General features: G+C 41.3%; 1 protein-coding gene across 9 annotated transcripts in view; it reads right to left on the bottom strand.

Moving 5' to 3' along the window:
* Positions 1 to 23,276, bottom strand: part of arhgef37 (Rho guanine nucleotide exchange factor (GEF) 37) — a 231,892-nt gene that overhangs the window by 104,479 nt on the left and 104,137 nt on the right. For 5 of the 9 annotated variants that reach the window (XM_043703767.1, XM_043703768.1, XM_043703769.1 and 2 more), the window contains one exon: positions 11,103 to 11,281. The exons of 1 other annotated variant lie outside the window; for it this stretch is intronic. In XM_043703767.1, the coding sequence (XP_043559702.1) occupies positions 11,103 to 11,281 (179 nt within the window). Of the gene's footprint in view, positions 1 to 11,102; positions 11,282 to 11,703; positions 11,830 to 21,976; positions 22,011 to 23,276 lie in introns of those variants that run through there. 3 more of the 9 variants (XM_043703765.1, XM_043703773.1, XM_043703771.1) reach the window with 2 other exon arrangements.

The raw sequence follows: 23,276 nt of genomic DNA, 5'->3' as shown, positions 1-23,276 counted from the left end.
TATCTCATGTCCCCTTTTTGCCCTCCTGATTTCTCTCTTAAGTATACTTCTACTGCCTTTATACCCTTCTAAGGATTCATTCAATCTATCCTGTCTATACCTGACATATGCTTCCTTTTTTTCCTTAACCAAACCCTCAATTTCTTTAGTCACCCAGCATTCCCTATACCTACCAGCCTTTCCATTCACCCTAACTGGAATATACTTTCTCTGGATTCTCGTTATCTCATTCCTGAAGGCTTCCCATTTTCCAGCCGTCCCTTTACCTGCAAACATCTGCCCCCAATCAGCTTTCGAAAGTTCTTGCCTAATACCTTTCTCCAATTTCGACCTTCAACTTTTAGATCTGGTCTCTCTTTTTCCATCACTATTTTAAATCTAATAGAATTAATAGTCAAATACGTAATGAGCAAACACCGGTCAGTTCAAGGGAACCAGAACTTAGTACAGGAGTACCCTGAGGTACTGCTGATTAATATTTTTATTTTCCTGGGTACTGATGAGAATTATGGCTCCTCAGAAGAGTGCAGCAAGCACCAAGTCTGTGGTATCAATGGTGAGCCAGTATTTAAAGGAGGAAAATATGAACAGTAGAAGAGCAATAGTGACAGAGATTTATTAGTTATAGGATCAGGTAGCCATTTCTGTAGCTGAAAACGTGACTCAGAAAGTTATGTTGCCTCCCTAGGGTCCCAGGCTCAAGGATGTCAAACAGTAGCTGGAGGACATTCATCTGGGGGAAGATGATCAGTAGGAATTTGTGGTCCCAATGATACAGGCAGGAAAGGAGATGCATACTTGCAGTTAGAATTAAGCAGCGAGGTAAAACATTGGCAAGCAAGAGTTCAAAAGTAGTAATCTCTAGATTACTCAAAGCACTAGTGAGTACAAAATTAAGTAATTAAGACAAGTTAATATCTGGCTAGAAAGTTGTTTCAAGAGGGATGGCTTCAAATTCTTTGGATACTAGGTACTAGTAACAACAGGTGTTTAAGAAAATAACTCACGGCTAATAACAAAAATATATCCCAGTGGGGAAGAAGGATTCTAGGAAGGGGATAAACCAACCATGACTAACCAATAAGTTGAGGATAGCATCAAATTGAAAGAAAGCCATACAATATGGCCAAGATTAGTGGTTCGGCAGTGGATTCATAAAGATTTAACATCCAACAAAAGACACCTCAAAAATAAAGGAGAAAAACTTTTGAGGGTTAGGTTGCAATAATATCAAGATGGTTTGATTTTCTTAAACACATATCTTTTGAATTAATTATAGATTTCTCGCTCAATGTTCTTTCATTAAGGGGCAAAAGGTTGAGAAGATCCTCCTTAGTTGCTAAGTTCTTAAAATCCATGGTGAAGTGTATTTGCATAGATTGAGAACTGGTTGGCATACAGATGACATGAATCTTTTTTAGGTTTGAGATACATAACTAGCGGAGTACAGCGCCAGTCAGTTCCAGTGTCTCACTTATTATCTATATTAGTGACATGGAAGAGAGGTATAGTGCATTGTATCCAAAATAGATGAGATGGCCCGCCATGATGAGGACATCAGGAATCTTCAAGGTATTATAGATAAATTGAGTGAGTTGGCAAAAACATGGCAGATAGCATTTAATGCAGGAAAATGTGAGGTCAGGTAGGAAGAATCATAAATCATTACTTAAATGGAGATGGACTCCAGCAAAGTGGACTGCAGTGGAATCAGGGTGCACATGGGTCCTTGTGCATTAGGTTAACCTACAGCTGCAGCACATAGCTCAGCAGAAAACTGACATTTTGGCCTTGGAGTTTAAAAATAGGGAAGTCTAGTTATAGGGTGTTGGTGAGGTGGCACTTGGAGTACTGTGTACAGTTTGGTTCACCTATCTGAGAAATTATGTCCTGATACTGGAGACAGTTCAAAAAGGATTCACTAGGCTGATTTCAGGGATGCAGACAATAACAGCTGAACAGGTTATTCAATATATTTTAGAAGAGGGGTGATCTTATTAAAATACACAAAATTCTCAGGTATTTGATAGGGTAGATGTGGGGAACGTGCTTCCACCAATAGGGGAAGGGTCTCAAAGTAAGGGACACAGTACAAAATATGGCTGTACACATTTAAAACTGAGATGCAAAAGAGTTTCTTCTCCCAAAGGTAGTGAATGTCTGGAATTGTCTACTCCATAGAATTGTGGAGGCAAGATCACTGAAAGCGTATAGAGAGGGGGTAGATGAACTATCAGGGAACTGGGGTCTAAGGCAAGCTGCATGTAAGATGAGTTGAAGCCTGGGATAGTTTGGCCATGTTTTAATTGAATAGTTAGGTGGGCTTCAGGTGCTGAACAGTGACTCCTGGTCCTATTTCGCATTTCCCATGCTCTTATGAGAGAACCATGTCATGAGTAGATTTGAACTTTATATTTAGTTATGTGGACAATGACAACTATGAGTCAACTATGGTGCAGTGGTCTCAAGAGAATGCTTGCTTTATACTTTTAAAACATTAAGAAACTTTGTTTATTTGTAATTATAAATTAATTTATTCCCTTTGCACCAACATAGTATGTTCAGTTTTCTGGCCAGAGCATTGGTATGGAGTTACACAGAATTACTAGAAGGGTGTGTTGTGCTTAAATGACTCAAACTTCAATTTGCAAGGTACATTTGCCTATTACAGAGAGGAAGATGGACTGAACTATGCTGATTGACTCCCCAAATCCAAACCTTTTGCTTCGGTTTCAACTTTCCAGAGTTAGTTCCCTCCCAGAGGAATACAGAGAATGACAGCCTCAGCACTATTTGATGCCAAATGATATGCATGTAAGTGGAAACAATGATTAGTAGTTCTCCCCAAGCTAGTCTATAAGGAGATTTAAATTGTCTGAATCTTTAACAGATTGAAAGAACTCACAGCACTGTCTTACAAAGTTAAAAATCACACAACACCAGGTTATAGTCCAACAGGTTTAATTGGAAACACACTAGCTTTCGGAGCGACGCTCCTTCATCAGGTAATTGTGGAGGGCTCGATCGTAACACAGAATTTATAGCAAAAATTTGCAGTGTGATGTAACTGAAATTATACATTGAAGAATTGATTGTCTGTTAAGCCTTTCATCTGTTAGAATACAGTTTTACAAAGTGCTTTATTTCCGTCTAGTATCAGGTTGTTCTCAATTTTGACACCTGTGCACTGATAATGAAAATGACTTTGATGTCATTAAATCTGACTGCACTCATTGCTGCAAATGGCTGCAACTTCAGCTACAGGAGCTGAACTTAAAGAAGACTGTCAACTGCTTTTCTGGCATGCCATAGATGACTTTGGCAAACATTCTCTTGTGGTCCATGGTCTGGAGGTCTCAGGCCTGCCTGGGGTCTCCTACACAGATACAGGTAGAACCTCCTCAGCCTGAGCTGGTGGCAGCATTTGGGTCACTGGCGCAGGGGAGATGTTGCAACAGGGCACCCCTCAAGTGTCCAGAGATGACAATCCTCCGGAAGCCTGTAAGTCACTTCTCCTGTACCCTTTTCATACACAATGGCACCTCATCACCCATCCAGGAGATGGGGCACCTGGAAGGAGGTTAGGTACTCTGCAGCTCCTTCTCACTGAGCCAGTGAATGAATGCGTCCATAGCTCAAGCTATGGAGTGAAAACCCCTGTACAAATCTGGTAGATAGTACTTGTTCTGCTCAACCTGGCACTGTATGCCTTTGTATGATCTCTGGCACTTCTTCCAGACAATCCTCTGCTTGTCTCTGCATCTCTGTCAACTTGTTAATGGCTGGGTCAAAAGGCTCCTCATCTGAATTAGGCTTAACAGTGGACTGTTCTCCAGCCAACTTCAGAGTGTCAGAGAGTTTGGCCGTTTCTTGCTCCTCTAACTGCAGGCTCAAGTCAGTGCTCTGCTCACAAGATTGTGACTTCCAAGCCTACTCCAGATTAATTACCACCATGGCGAATGACTCTTGGCTGGTAGAGGACAGGAGGGAAGGTATCTCATCATCTGAGATACATGTCTATTTTGCCTGTTATGCGGGGCTGGCAGAGATTGGCCTGAGGGCAGGACTTCTTTTTTGTGCACTCTTGGGAGTGAGATCCATATGCTCCATAGAACAATATAAAGGACTGAATCTTGTTTTTGGTTCAGTGTGAGTTGTGTCAGAGCTGTTTTGAGAGGGGTTTTCAGCTCAAGGCAGGGCAATGTTTTATTGCCATACCTTACTAATCTCATCTCAGTGACTACTGACCCCACCCTGACTGCATTAGTCTTGTCCAATTCCCTCAACGATTCACCACTCATTGGTTATCTCAGAATTGACCAGCATCCCCGATGCTGGCACCATTTTAAAAGCTTGTGGTGCACCTGGAACAAGCACTGTCAATCATAGTTGCCCTGTGTGCTTTTATTTGCCTTGGACATGCAGACAAAGGGGAATTGGCATGTCTCTTTATGGGCAAAGATTTGGAGGTCCTGCTGGACAAGGTGGTGCAACAGGCAGGAGGTCTTCTTCCCTCAGGAGCAGCAGTGGAGACCATGACATGAGACAATGCCAGCATGATCTGAGGTTGCTACCGAGGTCAGTATAGTCTCAGCCACCTACAGGAATGCACAGCAACATAGGACAAAAGTCAACGAGCTTATCCATTCTGGCAGTTTAAGTTCCACCATCTTTTCTCCAATAGCTCACAACCATTTTCTCCCTGCCACATGTACCCACCTCTAACACTCCCGCGATCACCTGCAACATCTTTCCTCACTCGCTATCACCCACCCCAAGCCGCAACACCACTAGCCCTACATACCATTTCTGATTCTTACTCACTTGCTCAGGACATCGCTCAACCTTCACGAAAAGCAATAGTGCCACCCACTTTCATCTCTTGTAATGCTTGTTCCACATTCTCGGAGGAAAACCGCCCATAATAGTGCAGAAAGAGGCAAGACAGGTGTTCGGCTTCCCAATATTCAACTCCTCACGCCTTAATGTGGAAAGCAACCTGACTCAGATTGTCCCAAGCAGCTGACTGACTGACCCTGTTTAAGCTGCTGGACTGTTATCGGAGGCTGCCATTGATTGTACCAGGTCCCCTGATGAAGGCTGTGCACCTTGACTCGACAGAGGCTTGCTAACAACCACAAGAAGATTCCTACCTTTGTAACTTCGCTAAATGGCAAAGTGAGACAGAAGTAAATGGTAACTTTGGTTGAGAGGGCAAAGGACAAAAGGCAGGGCAATGATGCTGTGAGCATCCAGGGAGGCTCAAGAATGAGTAAACACTCTGACAACAAGTGAACAGGCAAGAGATACAGCCTGGTCCAGTCCATAGGCAAGGTGCATGCCCCTGAGTATGCAGTGTCCTTGCTACAGCATTACAATGACAGTTCCTGGTCGAACTTGAAATGCAGCATTAAAGTGCTGAAGTATCAGAAATATCTCATGGCAGTTCTTAGAGACATACGTTGAATGAAAATGTCCGTGGACCTGGGTGCATGTTGCTGGTGCTCATGGACTGTGCAAAGAGATTCTGTGCCCCTTTGGAGCAAGCAGTGAGCTAAAGATGCCAAATATGTTGTCGAAAAGTGTGACGCTGGAAAAGCACAACAGGTCAGGCAGCATCCCAGGAGCAGGACAGTTGACATTCTTGATGAAGGGCTTTTGCTCGAAACATCGACTCTCCAGCTCCTCAGATGCCGCCTGACCTGCTGTGTTTTTTCAGCGCCACACTTTTTGACTCTGTCTCTCCACATCTGCAGTCCTCACTTTCTTTCAGTTGCCACATATTAACTCTGAATTCCATATTTAAGAATATTTCCTGTCTAGTTTGTTTGCTAAGATAGGAGGCTGAATATTAATGAAGCAAGTGTGGTGTTAATAAGGTATTAGTGACTTTTGAGAAGATTTGTAGCTCAGATTGCGGTTTTGGCTGTAGATTTGCTCACTGAGCTAGAAGGTCTGTTTTCAGACATTTCGTCACCATACTAGGTAATATCTTCAGTCAGCCTCCAAATGAAGCACTGGTGGTGTAGCCCTCTTTGTATTTGTATCTTTGAGTTGCCTTGGGTTGGTGATGTCATTTCTGGTGGTGACATCATTTCCACCGGTGATGTCATTTCCTGTTCTTTTTCTCAGTGGGTGGAAAATGGGATCCATGTCAATGTGCTTGTTGATAAGAGTTCCAGTTGGAATGCCATGCTTTCTGGCATTCTCGTGTGTGTCTCTGTTTGGCTTGTCCTAGGGTGGATGTGTTGTCGCAGTCAAAGTAGTGTCCTTCCTCATCCATATGTAAGGATGATAGCGAGAGTGGGTCATTTCATTTTGTGGCTAGTTGATGTTCATGTATCCTAGTGGCTAGTTTTCTGCCTGTTTGTCCAATGTACTATTACAGTTCTTGCAAGGTATTTTGTAGATGACATTAGTTTTGCTTGTTGTCTGTATAGGGTCTTTCAAGTTCATGAGCTGCTGTTTTAATGTGTTGGTGGGTTTGTGGGCTACCATGATGTCATTGGGTCTGAGTGGTCTGGCAGTCATTTCCGAGATGTCTTTGAGGTGGGGGAGAGTGGCTAGGGTTTCTGGACGCATTTTGTCTGCTTGTTTGGGTTTACGGCTGCATTGAGAAAGCAAATGCATCACTTGCAGATACCAACGCATACCAACAAGTGGCAATAGACCTGACTCCACAACCAGAGAACCGAATCACAGCCCTACTCAAAACACTTCAGAAATCTGGAGAAATAAATAAGACCAACTTCCAAAAAATGAAACCAGACAGATCCAACACACCACACTTCTACGGATTGCCCTAAGTTCACAAACCAGGTGCCCCCCTCAGACCTATACTCTAGCTACCTGGAACACCAACTTACAGATTGGCCAAGGAGCTAACCAAAGATGAAAACACTTAGTAGAAGACTCACAACACTCCATCAACTCCACCCAAGAATTCCTGAAGACCAAAGACACCAAGATAGAAGAGGATGAAATAATGGAATCATTTGACATAACAGCCCTGTTCACATCCATCATCATCAACCTGGCCAAGGAAACACTGACTACATTATTAGAAGAAACAAAGACACATATAGGAAACACTACCAACTTCACCAGTAAGGACAGTATCATCAAGCTAGTGGACCTATGCCTGAACACACACTTTACCTTCAACAACAAAGCCTACAGACAAACCAAAGGAACACCCATGGGGTCTCCGATATCAAGGTTCTTAGCAGAGGCAGTAATGCAGTGACTTGAACAAACAGCTCTGCCAACCATTCAACCCAAACTTTGGGTCCGCTACATGGATGATACCTTTGTCATCACTAAATGAAACAAATTAGAGGAAACCTTCAAGACCATCAATAATACCCTTACTAGCATAAAATTCACTAAAGAGAAGGAAACAACAACAAACTGCCATTCCTAGATGTCACAGTAGAGCAAACAGTCAATGGGAAACGTCAAACCAGTGACTACAGGAAAACAGCACATACAGACCAAATACTGAACTTCAGAAGTAATCACCCCAACATCCACAAATGAAGCTGCATCAGAACATTATTTCAACAAGCCAACACACACTGCAGCACAGAGGATCTATGCAGAGCAGAGAAAAATCATCTATACAGTGTATTCAAAAAGAACAAGTACTCAATAAACACAGTCCACCGATTTCTGAACAACAAACCCCAACAAGCAGACAAAACACGTCCAGAAACCCTAGCCATTCTACACTACATCAAAGACATCTCGGAAATGACTGCCAGACTACTCAGACCTTTTGGCATCATGGTAGCCCACAAACCCACCAACACACTGAAACAGCAGCTAATGAACTTGAAAGATCCTATACAGACAACAAGCAAAACTAATGTAATTTACAAAATACCGTGCAAGAACTGTAACAAACACTACATTGGACAAACAGGCAGAAGACTAGCCACCAGGATACATGAACATCAACTCGCCACAAAACAACAGGACCCACTCTCACTAGTACCCTTACATACGGATGAGCAAGGACACTATTTCAACTGGGACAACAAATCCATCCTAGGACAAGCCAAACAGAAAAAACAAGCATGGCATTCCTACCGGAACTCTATCAACAAACACATTGACTTGGATCCTATTTGATGTCACCTCAGAAAATGACATCACCAACCCAAGGAAACTCAAAACATATAAATAGAAAATGCTACATTTGGAGGCTGACTGAAGATGTTACCTAGTATGGTGATGAAACATCTGAAAATGAACCTTCCAGCTCAGCCAGCAAGCCTACATCCATAAGATATTTAACAAGCAATAATAAACCTTAATTGGTAACTTGTCACTGCTCAGCAAAAAACTTACCCCACTGCTTAGCAAATACAAAAAAAGGATGAGCAAGTTGTTCCCGAAATAGTGATCAACCTCACATGAACTTCTTGCGTGATTTTGCCACAAATAACACCATAGCCCACATTGTTCAGGTCCTGATTAGATTCCACCCAAAGCTTTGTTAGTGTTGTGAGCCACCAACATTTCCCAAGATTTCATTAAGAATTGGTGCTTGATAGCACTAGCAGATCAAAGACTCTCGCAATAGGTAGTTGTAGGTATCCCATCTCCCTTTAACATGGACATTTTTCTCTTGGTTTCCTACTAACTCTGCAGCCTTCTCCTTGGAGTGGGTCAGCAGCCTATGTCAGGCATTCTCCTGTCTGGTCTGTGCATGTTTGTGATTATTGTGTATGTTCTTCCTCCAATAGATAAACAGAAGCATTAAGACACATTAAATGTGGCTACATGAGCACTACATCTGTATTTATAGATACAGGTAGAGGTGAGCTGTGATTGTTCATATATGTTACTAATAAAAACACGGTATGGGGAAGGTGGGGTTCAGGCCTCTGAATGAAAGATCAGGTCATCAAGTTTCAAACATTCATGTCTCTGAATGGAAGATCAGTGACATCTCACGTCAAATATTATATGTGATGAGTGCCTGAGATACCTGAGAGTTATTTATCCCTAAGCCATATTTTGTTGTTGTGTCCTTGGTTCACGCAAGCATTTAGTGAAAAGCTATCGGATGCATCTGCCCACCTATGTGTGAAGGAAGGCCAGTAAGCTGACGGTGCATGAACCACAGAGTGTGGCAGCTCCTTTTTTGTGTTAAGTGCCATATCTGTGACAGGCAGTGTTGCATCATGTCTCACAGCAGATTTGTGATATACCTATCATTATGAAGTTGAAGAGTGTATGGGCACGTTAAGAGAGAGGTGCCTCTTCTGAGCGGAGAGATTGTGACAGCACATGTGTCTGTGACTAGCTGAGAATTGATAATATGTAACAAATCAGTTTGGGGTTGTTATTTGATATTAAGGCAACTGGATTTAAATTTAACCAATTAATTTAAATTATGCTCACAATACCAAAAAACCAATTGTACTGACGACATTGGACGAAACAGAGGGCATTAGTCTTGGGGATATAAAAAAGGAAGGACATTTTTGAGAATTAGTCAGAGCCAATTGCCATCTGAAGAAAGAAACAACTCAATGCTCTCAAAGAAATCTCATAAGGCATCATTTATTAAAGGTACCAAGAAATTTTATATAAAGACATTTGCAGTAAAAAAAGAAAAATCAGAAGACAATCCAAGGAGAAGACAGCAGTATCAGAAGGATGGAAGGAAACAGCAGATTCGGAAGAAAGCAGCGGATTCAGAATACCGTAAGGAAGACAGCGTAAAAGACTGTTTGGTCTTTGAGAAAGATTAAGTTAACTTAATGTTGAATGATTGTGCTGTTGGAGCATTTTTAATAGAGTTGGGGTCAAATAGTGATTGGTTAAGAAAAAGGGAGCTTGAATTTGTTAATAGTTTTTGTTTAGTGTCCACTGTTAGAGTTAGGAAAACAAATTGCTATTTTTTCTTTAAAACAGTGGAAAATCGGGGTTTTCTTTCATTCACACTTTTAGCAGATTAAGAGGTGAGGCAAGCTTTTCTGGGGTGTTAGTTTTAATTAGCAGATGGGTTCAGCCTCCATCTCATAACACTATAAAGAACATGCTCATGACGTGATTGCTATATTATTTGACTCAATGGTATAATGCTCACAGCCTCCGTTCTATATATGTATACACTATAAATAGATATAGATATCAGGTGCTGTCATTAAAGTTTGCTGCTTTTTTAGCACTACATGACCCAGCATGAGAGTGGCAGATTATCAGTATATCACACAACGGTGGCACATCACATCAGGCACCATTATGGTATAAAGACAACTACACTGGCAGATGCAATGAAGTGTTAGCCTTGATTGTACGTGAGACATGAAATGGGATTCCCAGCCCCCTGACTTGTATGTGACAGTCTTCTGTACTGGCAATATTACAATGCTAACTCATATGCACGGGGACATAAAATATTGGGTAGACGGTGCTACATACCGTGGTAATATGCAGCATATTATTTGTTCTTTTGCAGCACTGGAGCCAGGTTCTCTTGAACTGCCCAAAGCTGCTGATCACCACAGACACTTCTGCCCATGCCGCATTTGTCAAGTGGGGTGGCCTCCTTTTGCAATCCATAGGGAATTGGATTCCTCTCTCTCCTGAACAACCTCCAGGAAAATCTATGGGAAGGCATTGCTGAGGCATGGCACTTTGTCTGGTCTCTAACATCTCTCGGGGCATAAGGGAGGTAATGAGCAGAGGCTGAATGATGTTGCTAGATTGCAGAGAAGGAAATATTGTTTGGCTGCCTTTTAAATGTGATGTCCTGAAGTTGGGGCCAAGGTGGTCCTGGCCAAGGGCAGAACCTCCTGCCCTTCTGCACATAAAAATTGGTATTTTACTCATGCCGGCACATGCAATGAGCTGAGAAGGACTCAAGTAATCACTCAAGAAAACCTGACTGGCTTTCGAGTCGAAGTACCTCCTACTCTAAGGATGATTTCCACATAGTCTCAAAAAGCTACGTTTCTGCCACATGACCTTGGCATGAGTGACCCTCAAAAAGATCTGTCCCCATTTTTGAATTTAAGTCCAAAGTTTGCACAGTATTCCACAGCCTGTCAAATGTTTTCTCAAAATATGGATCTCTAAATGATTACCTGTTTGAATTGTAAATGGTTCCTGATATCTGTTGCACACAGCTGTAGTAAACTGAGATACCGTTTTTCAGTTTCAACCAGTTCTTCTATAGCTTTCATTTGTTTTTCTTCCATTTTACTGGCTGATGTAAATTTGCCATTAAGTTCCTCATATGATGAATCATCCATGGTAACTATGCCTGCAGGAGACACAATTAGAATTAATACAGTTATGCTGATTAGATGCCTCTCTGTGGCCTTTTGGCTGATCTACCCAGAAAGAATTGAAAATATGGTCTTGTGGTTGAATATAAGTACAATTCTTGTGTAACTTGATCTTGCTTTGTAAATCACAATTTCCTGTAAACTCGAAATTTATTTGCAGAAATCTAATCTCGATCCTTACTCTGCCCCTTATGATCCGATTCTCAATGCAATCTATATTGAACAGAATGCAAAATCCCAGTTATAACTGCCTACACAACAACAAAACCAGTCTGTGTTTGTTTGCTCTAAGCAATCATGGAATGTTCTAGTCACTTATTGCTTCATAAGCTTTCCTACTTATCAGTATCTGTACTAAACTAGTTTTTAATAATAAATTACTTCATTACATAAATACCTTCTCAACACATTTCACTTTTCTTAATATAAGTTGTCTTTTAAGTCAAAATAAATGTTTCACACTCGCAGTTTTCACTTCAGCTTCTGGAGCACTAACAAAAACAAAAATTGACTGGCTGGCAGAGAGAGTTGCTGTCAAAGCAATATCTGCAGCTGTGCCCTCATTGGCTAATATTAACTCCACAGTTCGGAATCAAAAGAATCCAAAAGCAAACTCATGATTGCTTTAAAGTTTGAATATCACAATTATGTTTTATAATCTCACAATTCTGAACACTTTGTGGCTATGGCAATAAGGAATGTGAGTTTGCACGCATGCGCATACTCTCTACTTTTGTGGTATGGCACTGAATGGTGTTCTTTTATTTGATTGCCAAAAAAAAGTGATGTAAATTTTCCAGCAGGATGTGAATCTCATCAGCTTAAAAATAAGAGAACTTCCTTCTTGCATTGATATAAATCAAAATGTCAGTGCATAGTTACGGTATTTCTACCACTCCCTGTAATTGTTGCATGTTACACAATGAGTAGAGCCTGGAGCGAAATCAAGAATGGGTTTTATATGTTCGTTGTTTCCTGCATGACTCCTAAAAACTATGCCTGGAATGCAGATTTTCAGCATCACAAAATATCAGTTGTTTCTTCACAGAAAATCTATGGTACTCAACTGTGTAATTATGTATGTCAGGAAAAAAAAACAATGTGAACAGTATCCACAGTCCATATTCAGTATCATAGTATTATTTTATCTTAAGGCTTTCTCAACCTGCAGACCATCACAATGGTTTATCTCATTTGCACCATTTATGCTACCACAAATAAATTCAGAAAATCATTTTGCTTAAAACAAAATTGTGACTATAATTATTTGGAAACTGTACACAAACCTATTTGATCAATTTGAAATATTGTGAATAAACAGAGTTGAATTTTCCCAGCTCATGAAAAATGTGGGTAATGATGTGTAAGTTTGAACATATGGCAAGATCAGTATAATGAGATTCCCAACTTTGAAAAAAGCATTCTGATTTCTTATTCAACGGTTTGAATGGCAAAATCAAAATATCACAAGTGTGTGGCAAAAGGTTTATTTCCGGGTATTTATATCTCCTCAGTATCTAATCTCTTCTCACTTATATGTAATTTCCTATTCTCCCACTTGGCCCAGAGGAACTAGATGGTGATTATTATTGACATGAAAGTCACACCAGGTACCTCGCAGCTCCAGGTTGCCACTATTTCTTCTGTGCTTCCATCTTGGACAGTACCAACTTTTCAGGATATGCGCCATGAGTAGCAACTGCCTGCAAACTCCATCTATAGAAAGTGGCATCAGACATGCAGTAGCCTTACCACATCATCATATCACATCTCCGATTAACTTAAACTAGTAGAAATGTGAACTGCAATGCTTTTGGACAATTTTGAGACTTTGGGATTTACAATATGACAATGGTCCCAAAAATGCCCATGGGTTGGAACATGAACTGTTCCAAAACAGTATAAGAGCATTCGAAACTCAACATGAAACTGAAAGTTCAAAGAAGAAGATGGAGATTTTGATCAAAAAGAGGGCATTAGTATGGTTGCAAGAAGCTGCATAGTGATGAACATGTCAGTAATGGAACCTTTCAATAACGCAGCAGTAGACAGTGGATGTATTTCATCAGTGTTAAGAATAGGCAGAATAACATAACACCGAGAATCTGAGTAATAACGATCAGTACAAATTAAGGAACTTTGAGAATGCCACCAACTTCACATTTGCACATGTGAACACAAAAATCTTGACAAAGAGTAGATATTCCTTACAAAGTAGCTAGGGTCATTGATTTTGTTAGCCAGATGTGGTATCCAGTGGAATATCATTATTATTAAGGATGTCTTTGATGAAGAATGCACAAACGAAGCTGAATATGGAAAATGACAAAGCTATTGTATTTGAATCTGAATTTGCAATTTACACAATTGGGTCACCATTGTTTGCTTCAATGGAACCTCTCCATTAAAGAAATTTTTAAAAATGTTAATGATATCAGGGAGCAGAGATTTAGAAAACAAAAATGTAATTTGAGTTAAACTGCACAAGCAATTTGTTCATCCATCATAAACAAGGTTGAAAATATTACTGGATGTAGAAATAAGGAATGTTGACCACATAGAACATAGAACAGTACAGGCCCTTCAGTCTTCGATGTTGTGCTGGCCTTTTATCCTACTCTAAGATGAGACTAATCTACATACCCTTCATTGTACTATCATCCATGTGCCTATCCAAGAGTCGCTTTAATGTCCCTAATGTATCTGACTCTGTTTCCACTGCTGGCAGCACACTCCACACACCTACCACTCTCTGTGTAAAGAACCGACCTCTGACATCTCCGCTAAACCTTCCTCCATAATAACCTTAATATTATGCCTCCTTGTGAAAGCCATTTCAGCCCTGGGATAAAGTATCTGACCATCCACTCTATCTATACCTCTTATCATCTTGTACACCTCTATCAAGTCACCCCTCATCCTTCTTTGCTTCTTTGAGAAAAGCCGTGGCTCCCTCAACCTTTTGTCCTCCAGTCCAGGCAGCATTATGATAAATCTCCTCTTTATCCTCTCTAAAGCTTCCACATCTTCCCCGTAGTGAGGTAACCAGAACTCAACACAATATTTCAAGTGTGGTCTTACCAGGGCTCCATAGAGCTGCAGCATAACCTCACGGCTCTTAAACATAATCCCCCTGCTAATGAAAGCCAATATACCACACGCCTTCTTGACAACCCTATCAACTTGGGTGACACCTTTGAGGAATCTATGGACATGGACCCCAAGATCCCTCTGTTCCTCCACACTGCCAAGAATCCTGTGTTTAACCCTGTATTCTGCATTCAAATATGACCTTCCAAATTGACTCACTTCACACTTTTCCAAGTTGAACTCCATCTGCCCAGTTCTGCATCCTGACAATGTGCCATTGCAACCTACAACAGCCCTCCACACTATCTACCACTCCACTAACCTTCATGGCATTGGCAAAATTACTAACCCACTCCTCTACCCCCCCCTCATCCAAGTTATTTACAAAAATCACAAAGAGCAGAGGTCCCAGAACAGATCCCTGTGGAATACCACTGGTCACCAAGTTCCAGGTGAATACTTTCCATCTACCACCACCCTCTCTCTTCTGTGGGCCAGACAATTCTGTATCCTATATCCCATGCCTCCTTACTTTCTGAACGAGCCTACCATGGGAATCCTTATCAACCAACCTTGCTAAAATCCGCATACACCACATCCACTGCTCTAACTTCATCAATGTGTTTTGTTACATCCTCAAAAAATTCAATAAGGTTTGTGAGGAATGACCTGCCCCTCTCAAAGCCATGCTGACTATCTCTAATCAAACTATGGTTTTCCAAGTAATCATAAATCCTGTTTCTCAGAATCCTCTCCAATACTATACCCACCACAGATGTGAGACTGGTCTGTAATTCACAGGATTATCCACATTCCCTTTCTTGAACAAGGTAATAACATTTGCCACCCTCTAATCATCTGGCCCTACTCTAGTGGGCAGTGAGGATGGAAAGATCATCGCCAAAAGCACAGCAATCTCTTCCCTCACTTCCTGTAGTAACCCAAAGCATATCCCATATGGCCTAGGGGATTTATCTATCCTCATGAATTTCAAAATTTTCAGCACATCCTCCTTCAAACTGTTCAAGCATATCAGTCTGTTTCAGGCTGTCCTCAGAAATATCAAGGTCCCTCTCAGTAGTGAATATTGAAGCAAAGTATTCATTAAGGACCCCCCTCACCCCACCTTTTCCGACTTCAGGCACAAGTTCCCTCCACTATCCCTGATTGGCCCTAACCTCACTCTGGTCATCTTCTTGTTCCTCAGATAAGTGTAGAATGTCTTGTGGTTTTCCTTAAATCTACCTGCTAAAACTTCTCATGTCCCTTTCTAGCTCTCCTCTTCAGTTCCTTCCTGGCTACCTTGTAACCCTCTAGAATCCTGACTGATGCTTGCCTCCTCAATCTTAAGTAAGCTTCCTTCATCCTCTTGATTAGATGTTCTACATCTCTTGTCACCCAAAGTTCTTTCAAATTACCATTCCTCAGAGGGACAAACCTGTCCAGCACATTAAGCAAGTGCTCCCTAAACAATCTCCACATTTCTGTCTTGCATTTCCCTGACAATACCTGTTTCCAATTTAGGTGTCCCAGTTCCTGCATAATAACACTGTAATTCCCCCTCCCAATTAAATACTTTCCATTACCATCTGCTCCTCTCCCACTCCATTACTATCGTAAAGGTCAGGGAGTTATGATCACTATCACTGGAACGCTCTCCCACTTTGCCAAGCACCAAATCCAATGTGGCCTGCCCTTTCATCAACCTATATACATATTGAGTCAGGACCCCTTCCTGGACACACCTGACAAAAACTGCTCCATCCAAACTATTTGAACTAAGGAGGTTCCAATCAATATTAGGGAAGTTAAAGTCACCCATGACAACACCCTGTTACTTCTGCACCTTTCCAAAATCTGCCTCTGAATCTGCTCTTAGGTGTCTCTGTTGCTATTGAGAGGGCTGTAGAAAACTCCCAATAAAGTGGATGCTCCTTTCCTGTTTCTGACTTCAACCCACACTGCAGAGGAACCCTCCTCAAAGATGTCCCTTTCTGCGGCTGTGATACTATCCTTGATTAGCAATGCCACTTCTCCACCTCTTTTACCTTTATTCTTTTTGAAATATCTGAATCCTGGAACTTTCAACAACTATTCCTGCCTCTGTGATATCCAAGTTTCCATTACAGCCACAATATCATAGTTCCAAGCACTGATCCATGCTCTAAGTTCATCACTCTTATTTCTGACACTTCTTGTGTTAAAATAGACACACTTCAACCCGTCACACTGACTGCATCTTTGCCCTATCAAGTACCTATCCCTCTTCACAGACTCTCTACATGCTGTATCTACCTGTTCACTACCTACTCCATCATCTGATCCATAGCTCTGTTCCCTACCCTCTGCAGATCTAGTTTAAACTCTCACGAACAGCTCTAGCAAACCTCATGCCCAGGATATTGGTGACCCTCCAGTTCAGGCCCAACCCGTCTCCTTTACACAGGTCCCACCTTCCCCAGAAGGTATCCCAATGATCCACGTATCTGAAGCCCTCCCTCCTACACCCGCCCTGCAGCCACATTTCATCTGCACTTGTTCTTTGTTCCTAGCCTCACCAGTCCAGTTCCCGAACAGTCTATAGAGTTTGGTGCACCTCGTGGGTGAAATCAGCAGGGACACTAATGATGACCCTTACCTCCTATATCTTGCAAGAGTAGCATGCACTGTAGTATGAGTAACTTATTTTTTCTTCATTCATGAGAGCTGGGTATTGCTGGCTGAGCCACTGTGTATTGCCCATCCCTAGTTGCTTTTGAGAAGGTGGTAGTGAACTGCTTTCTTGAACTGCTGCAGTTTGTATTGTGCAAATAGATCTACAACACTGTTCAGAAAGGGAGTTCTAGGATTTTGTCTCAGCAACACTGAAGGAATGGTGACATAAATAACAGCAATCCAAGTCAGTATGGGGTGTGGTTTGGAAGGGAGCTTTACAGAGGTTTCCATGTATCTCTTATCCTTGTTCTTCTGGATGGTAGTGGTCACATTTTTGAAAGGTGCTATCTCAGTAAATTTACCACTATATCTTGCAGTTAGTACACATTGCTGGTAATGATCATCGGTGGTGAAGGGACTGAATGATTGTGCACGTGAAGCCAATTAAGTGGCCTGCTTTGTCCCGGATGGTGTCCACCTCCTTCAGAGGTGTTGGAGTCGCACTCATCCAGGCAAACGGGGAGTATTCCATGACACACTTGACATGTGCCTTGTAGATGATAAACAGACTTTGGAGAATCAAGAGGCGAGTTAATCATTGCCTAGCTTACTAGCCTTTGACCTACTCTTGTACCCATAGTATTTACATGACTCGTCCAGTTCAGTTTCTGGATAATCATAACCACCAGGATGTTGATAGTGGAGGATTCAGCAATGGTCATGAGATTGAAGGGCAAGGTGCAAAGGTTGTAGTCTTGTTGTCAATGGTCATTGCCTGCTATTTATGTGGAGAAAATATGTTTCTTGACACTTGAGATCCCAAACCTAGAATTTGTCCAGATAATGCTACGTTTGGACACGGACTGCTTCAATATCTTAGAAGATATCAATAGAAGTAAAAGCAGCATTTGACCAGTCATGCCTTTCAATATGATTACGGCTGATCATCCAACTTAGTACCATGTTCCCACTTTCTCCCCATAACTTTTGATCCTTTTAGCCCAAAGAACTACATCTAACTCTTTCTTGTAAGCATTCAAAGTTTTGGCCTCAACTATTTTCTGATGCAGAGAATTTCACAGGTTCACTACTCTCTCAGTGAAGAAATTTCTTTCATCTAAGTTGTAAATGGCACATCCTTAAACTGTAATTTCTGATTTTGGACTCCCAGGTTATTGGAACATACTGCATTTTCCTTTCATAGCCACGACCAGTACAATACAGAAGGAAAAGGGTGAGAGGCATATTGGGAGACCACCTCCTTTGTCCATGTTTGCACCAAAGCTGTAATGCCTCTCACCATTCTGACATGCAAATATACCACCATTCCTTCAAAGTTGCTGAGAAAAAAATCCCACAACTCCTTTCTCAACAGTATTGTCCATCAACTTACAGGATCTACAGTCATGTTAGAATTTTATTTTACTATGAGATCCCTCCTTATTGTTCTAAACTCCAGTGAATGTAGGCCTAACTGATCCATTCCCACTTCAGACATCAGTTCTGCCAGCCCAGGAATCAGTCGAATAAACCTTTGTTGCACTCTCTCTATAGCCAGAATATCCTTCCTCTGATAAGGAGAGCAAAGTGGCATACAATACTCCAGGTTTGGTCTCACCAAGGCCCTATACAATTGCAGCAAGACATTCCTGTTCCTGTTCTCGAGTCTTTACACCATAAAGGCCATCTACCACTTATCTTCTTCACTGCCTACTGCATTTGCATGCTTACTTCCAGTGAATGCTGGACAAGGTCAACCAGGTCTCATTGCACCTCCCCCTTTCCCATTCAAAGAATAGTCTGCTTTCTTGTTTTTGCTACCAATGTGGATAATCTCCCATTTATTACATTATACTTCATCTGCTATGCATTTGCCCACTCACTCAACTTGTCCAAATCAGTGAGGTACGTCTGCATTCTCCTCACAGCTCACTCCTCCATCCAGCTTTGTGTTATTTGCAAACTTGCAGACATTACATTTAGTTCCCTCAACTAAACCATTAATATGTACCATTATCATCAACAAACATCTCTACTTCTGGCCTTACAATGGAGGACAGGTCATTGATGAAGCAGCTGAAGATGATTGGAACTTGGACACTCTGAGAAATTAGAGGCCCTCTGGAGCCTACTACTGAGTCAGGAGACCTAGATTCAAGTAACACCTGTTCTAAAAGTGTGTAAGTCACATCTCTGAACAGGTTAATCAGAGAATGGGGAATGCCTACCATGAGATCCAGGAAATGAGATGACTGAACTCCAACACCACAGCTATTTTCATTTGTGCCACATATGACTCCAACCAGTAGAGTGTTTTCCCTGATTCTCATGGATTCCAGTTTTGCTGGAGCTCCTTAATGCCACACTCAGTCAAGTGTGGCCTTGATATCAAGGACTGAGACTCTCACCTCCTTGCTGGAGTCCAACTGTTTTGTCCATGTTTGCACCAAAGCTGTAATGAGGTAAGGTGCTGAGTGATCCTGGCAAAATCCAAACTGAGCATCAGCAAGAAGGCTATTACTGAGCAAGTGCAGCTTCATAGCACTGTTGATGATACTGTCAACCACTTTATTATTGATTGTGAGTAGATCAATGGGGCAGTAGTTAGCTGGGTTGGATTTAACCTGTTTTTTTTGACCTTTTTTTATGTACAGATCATATTTGGGTAATTTACCATATTATCAGGTAAAAGTCAGTGTTATAGCTGGAACACTTTGGCTAGGGGTGTGTCAAGTTCTGGAACATGTCTTCAGTACAATTGAAAGGATGTTGACAGTGCCCATAGTCTTTGCAGTGTCCAGTGCCTCGAGCCATTTTTTGATAACATGTGTAGTCAATCAAATTGGCTAAAGACTGTCATCTGTAATGCTGGCTGGGAGAAGGCAGGAGTCGATCATTTGCATGCTGTTCTAGCCGAAGACAGTTGTTAATGCTTCAGCCTTATTTTATGCACTGCTGCACTCCCACATCATTGAGGGTGTTGTACTGTCCCCACCTCCAGTAAGTTAATTGTTTACCACTATTCTTGGCTAGATATGGCAAGACTACAAAACTTAGACTACTAACCTCGTTCACACTTCATGTTTGTTTTTGTATACAGGTAAAAGCAATATATTAAGGATGCTGGAGAAAGTCAGCAGGTCTGGCACCATCTGTGGAGAGAAATAGGGCCAATGTTTGAAGTTTGATATGGCTGTGATTTTCTGAAGAAGTCATTCCAGACTTGAAATTTTGGTTCTATTCCTCTCTACAGATGCTGTCAGATCTGCTGACTTTATCCAGCGTTTTGTTTTTTATTTTTAGGTAAGCCTGGTGCTGCTCCTGGCATGCCCTTCTGCATGTTTCATAAAATTAGGGTTGATTCCCTAACTCAACGGTAGTGGTAGAGTAAGGTATATGCCAGGTGAAGAGGTTGCAGATTGTGTTAAGAGTACAATTCTGCTGCTACGAATGACCAGTTAAGACACTTAACTGAGTTATTAGAATGATGCACCATGTTGAGACATACCAGTATTGGAGAATAGCTGAAGGCAAGTAAGACGTTTAAAAATTGTGTAAAAACAGTGTACACTCAGATTTATAGTCCCAACTGACTCAAACAATAAAATTGGTAATTTTTCATTACACCTTATATGTTAATCTTTCCAATGATTATTTAAGTAGGAAGATTGATCACATTTTTGGTAAGAAGAAATGACACATGATGTCCTTAGGAATAAAATAAATAAAAATGAGTAGTAAAAAGCACATTAGCTCCAGACACACTTGTGCTGGTACAGTATTTATCTTATATATAAAATGCAATCGTGAAAAAAAATGTGTATAAAATGCTATATAGATAATCATTCACTCTGGAACAATGTCCACTCGATGAAGAGTGTTATGGAATACAGATTAAATAAGGATTGATCTTGCAGGTAATAAAGCAGGTGTTTGAAAGAAAGAAAATTTCAAACGTAAAATGGGAGATGCAAGTAATCAGCTATCAAATTGCTTAACAAAATGAAGTGCTTGTTCAAAAAAATTGTTGCATGTTTGTGAACATGTGCCTTGTGTTGTAATGAGTTTTGAGAACAAAGAAATATTCATGCTATGATCTTATTGCATTATCTACAAAAGGGGACAGAACATAGAACTGGATAAAAGTTGTACAATAATACAAGATAATATCATATTTGCTTAGAAATGGTATTGATTATTAAACTACATGCTGTCAGTACCTATTTTTGTTAATAGGATGCTATATAGAGTCCTAAAGATATACAGCATGGAAACAGACATGGTCCAACTTATGTGTGCTGACTACATATCCTATATAAATCCATCCTCATTTGCCAGCACTTGGGCCATACCCCTTGGGGGTGGCACAGTGGCTAGCACTGCTGCCTCAGAGCACCAGAGTCCCAGGTTCGATTCCAGCCTTGGGTGACTGTCTGTGTAAAGTTTGCACATTCTCCAGTGTCTGCATGGGTGTGCTCCGGTTTCCTCCCACAGTCCAAAGATGCACAGGCCAGGTGAATTGGCTATGCTAAATTGCCCATTGTGTTAGGTGCATTAGTCAGAGGGAAAATAGGTCTGGGTTGGTTGCTCTTCAGAGGGTCGGGTCGGCTCTGTTTCCATAATATAGGGAATCTAATCTAAACCTTTCCTATTAATATGCCCTTCAGATACCTTTTATGTGTTGTAATTGTACCAGCCTCCACCACTTCCTCCAGCACCTCATTCCCTCTCTCTCCATTGATTCACTTCCCACTACATGGTCACTACCTTTGTCTCCCTTCCTCTTTTTTTTAAAGCGCCATTATTTTGTTTTGTTTTTAACCAAACTTCCAAATCAATGCAACAGCTGATAAAACAATAACTACTGCTCCTGGAATTCAAGGAAATCAGCTCCAACACTGAAAATTACTCAAAAAAACACTTACAGCCACAATTTTTTTCCATCCTCCATCTTGGATTACCCAGAATCCTATACATAGGAATTAAAGGTAACAAGGCAAACATGTGACCTGATTTGTTAATTGCATTCAAATCTAAATAACAAATCAGCTAGAAGGATGGAGGGTTCCATGCAGTGTGATTGGTTGGTGTAAAACTCAAATTAAAATATGTCTGCCTGGCTCTGTCAAAAAAGACATTTAATTCATGATGTGCATCCCAGTGAAAACTTGGTAAAAGGAATATTATTTTCTGTAACTGTTCACATTTCTGACTTGTTGCACACTGGTCCTTAAAACTTTTCTTACTTCTGTCTAAGGTAAAAATAAACACAAAAAATGCAATCGTGTGTCAATAGACAATAGGTGCAGGAGTTGGCCATTCTGCCCTTCGAGCCTGCACCACCATTCAATATGATCATGGCTGATCATCCTTAATCAGTATCCTGTTCCTGCCTTATTTCCATAACCCTTGATTCCACTATCCTTGAGAGCTCTATCCAACTCTGTCTTAAATGAATCCAGAGACTGGGCCTTCACTGCCCTCTGGGGCAGAGCATTCCATACAGCCACCACTCTCTGGGTGAAGAGGTTTCTCCTCATCTCTGTCCTAAATGGTCTACCCCCTATTTTTAAACTGTGTCCTCTGGTTCGGGACTCATCCATCAGCGGAAACATGTTTCCTGCCTCCAGACTGTCCAATCCTTTAATAATCTTATATGTCTGAATCAGATCCCCTCTCAGTCTCCTAAACTCAAGGGTATACAAGCCCAGTTGCTCCAGTCTTTCAGCTTAAGGTAGTCCCGCCATTCCAGGAATTGACCTCGTGAACCTACGCTGCACTCCCTCAATAGCCAGAATGTCTTTCCTCAGATTTGGAGACCAGAACTGCACACAATATCCCAAGTGTAGTCTCACCAGGACTCTGTACAGCTGAAGAACCTCTTTGCTTCTATACTCAACCCCTCTTGTTATGAAGGCCAGCATGCTATTAGCCTTCTTCACTATCTGCTGTACCTGCATGCTTACTTTCATTGACTGGTGTACAATAACACCCAGATCTCTTTGTACTGCCCCTTTACCTAAATTGACTCCATTTAGGTAGTAATCTGCCTTCCTGTTCTTGCCACCAAAGTGGATAACCATACATTTATCCACATTAAACTGCATCTGCCATGCATCTATCTACTCACCTAGCCTGTCCAGGCCACCCTATATTCTCCTAACATCCTCCTCACATTTCACCCTCCCACCCAGCTTTGTATCATCAGCAAATTTGCTAATATTA

This window comes from Chiloscyllium plagiosum, chromosome 14 (genome assembly GCF_004010195.1).
Source record: "Chiloscyllium plagiosum isolate BGI_BamShark_2017 chromosome 14, ASM401019v2, whole genome shotgun sequence".
Classification (NCBI taxonomy): domain Eukaryota; kingdom Metazoa; phylum Chordata; class Chondrichthyes; order Orectolobiformes; family Hemiscylliidae; genus Chiloscyllium; species Chiloscyllium plagiosum.
The sequence above is the reverse complement of the archived record's forward strand: the minus strand, read 5'-3'. Positions and strand labels throughout refer to the sequence as shown.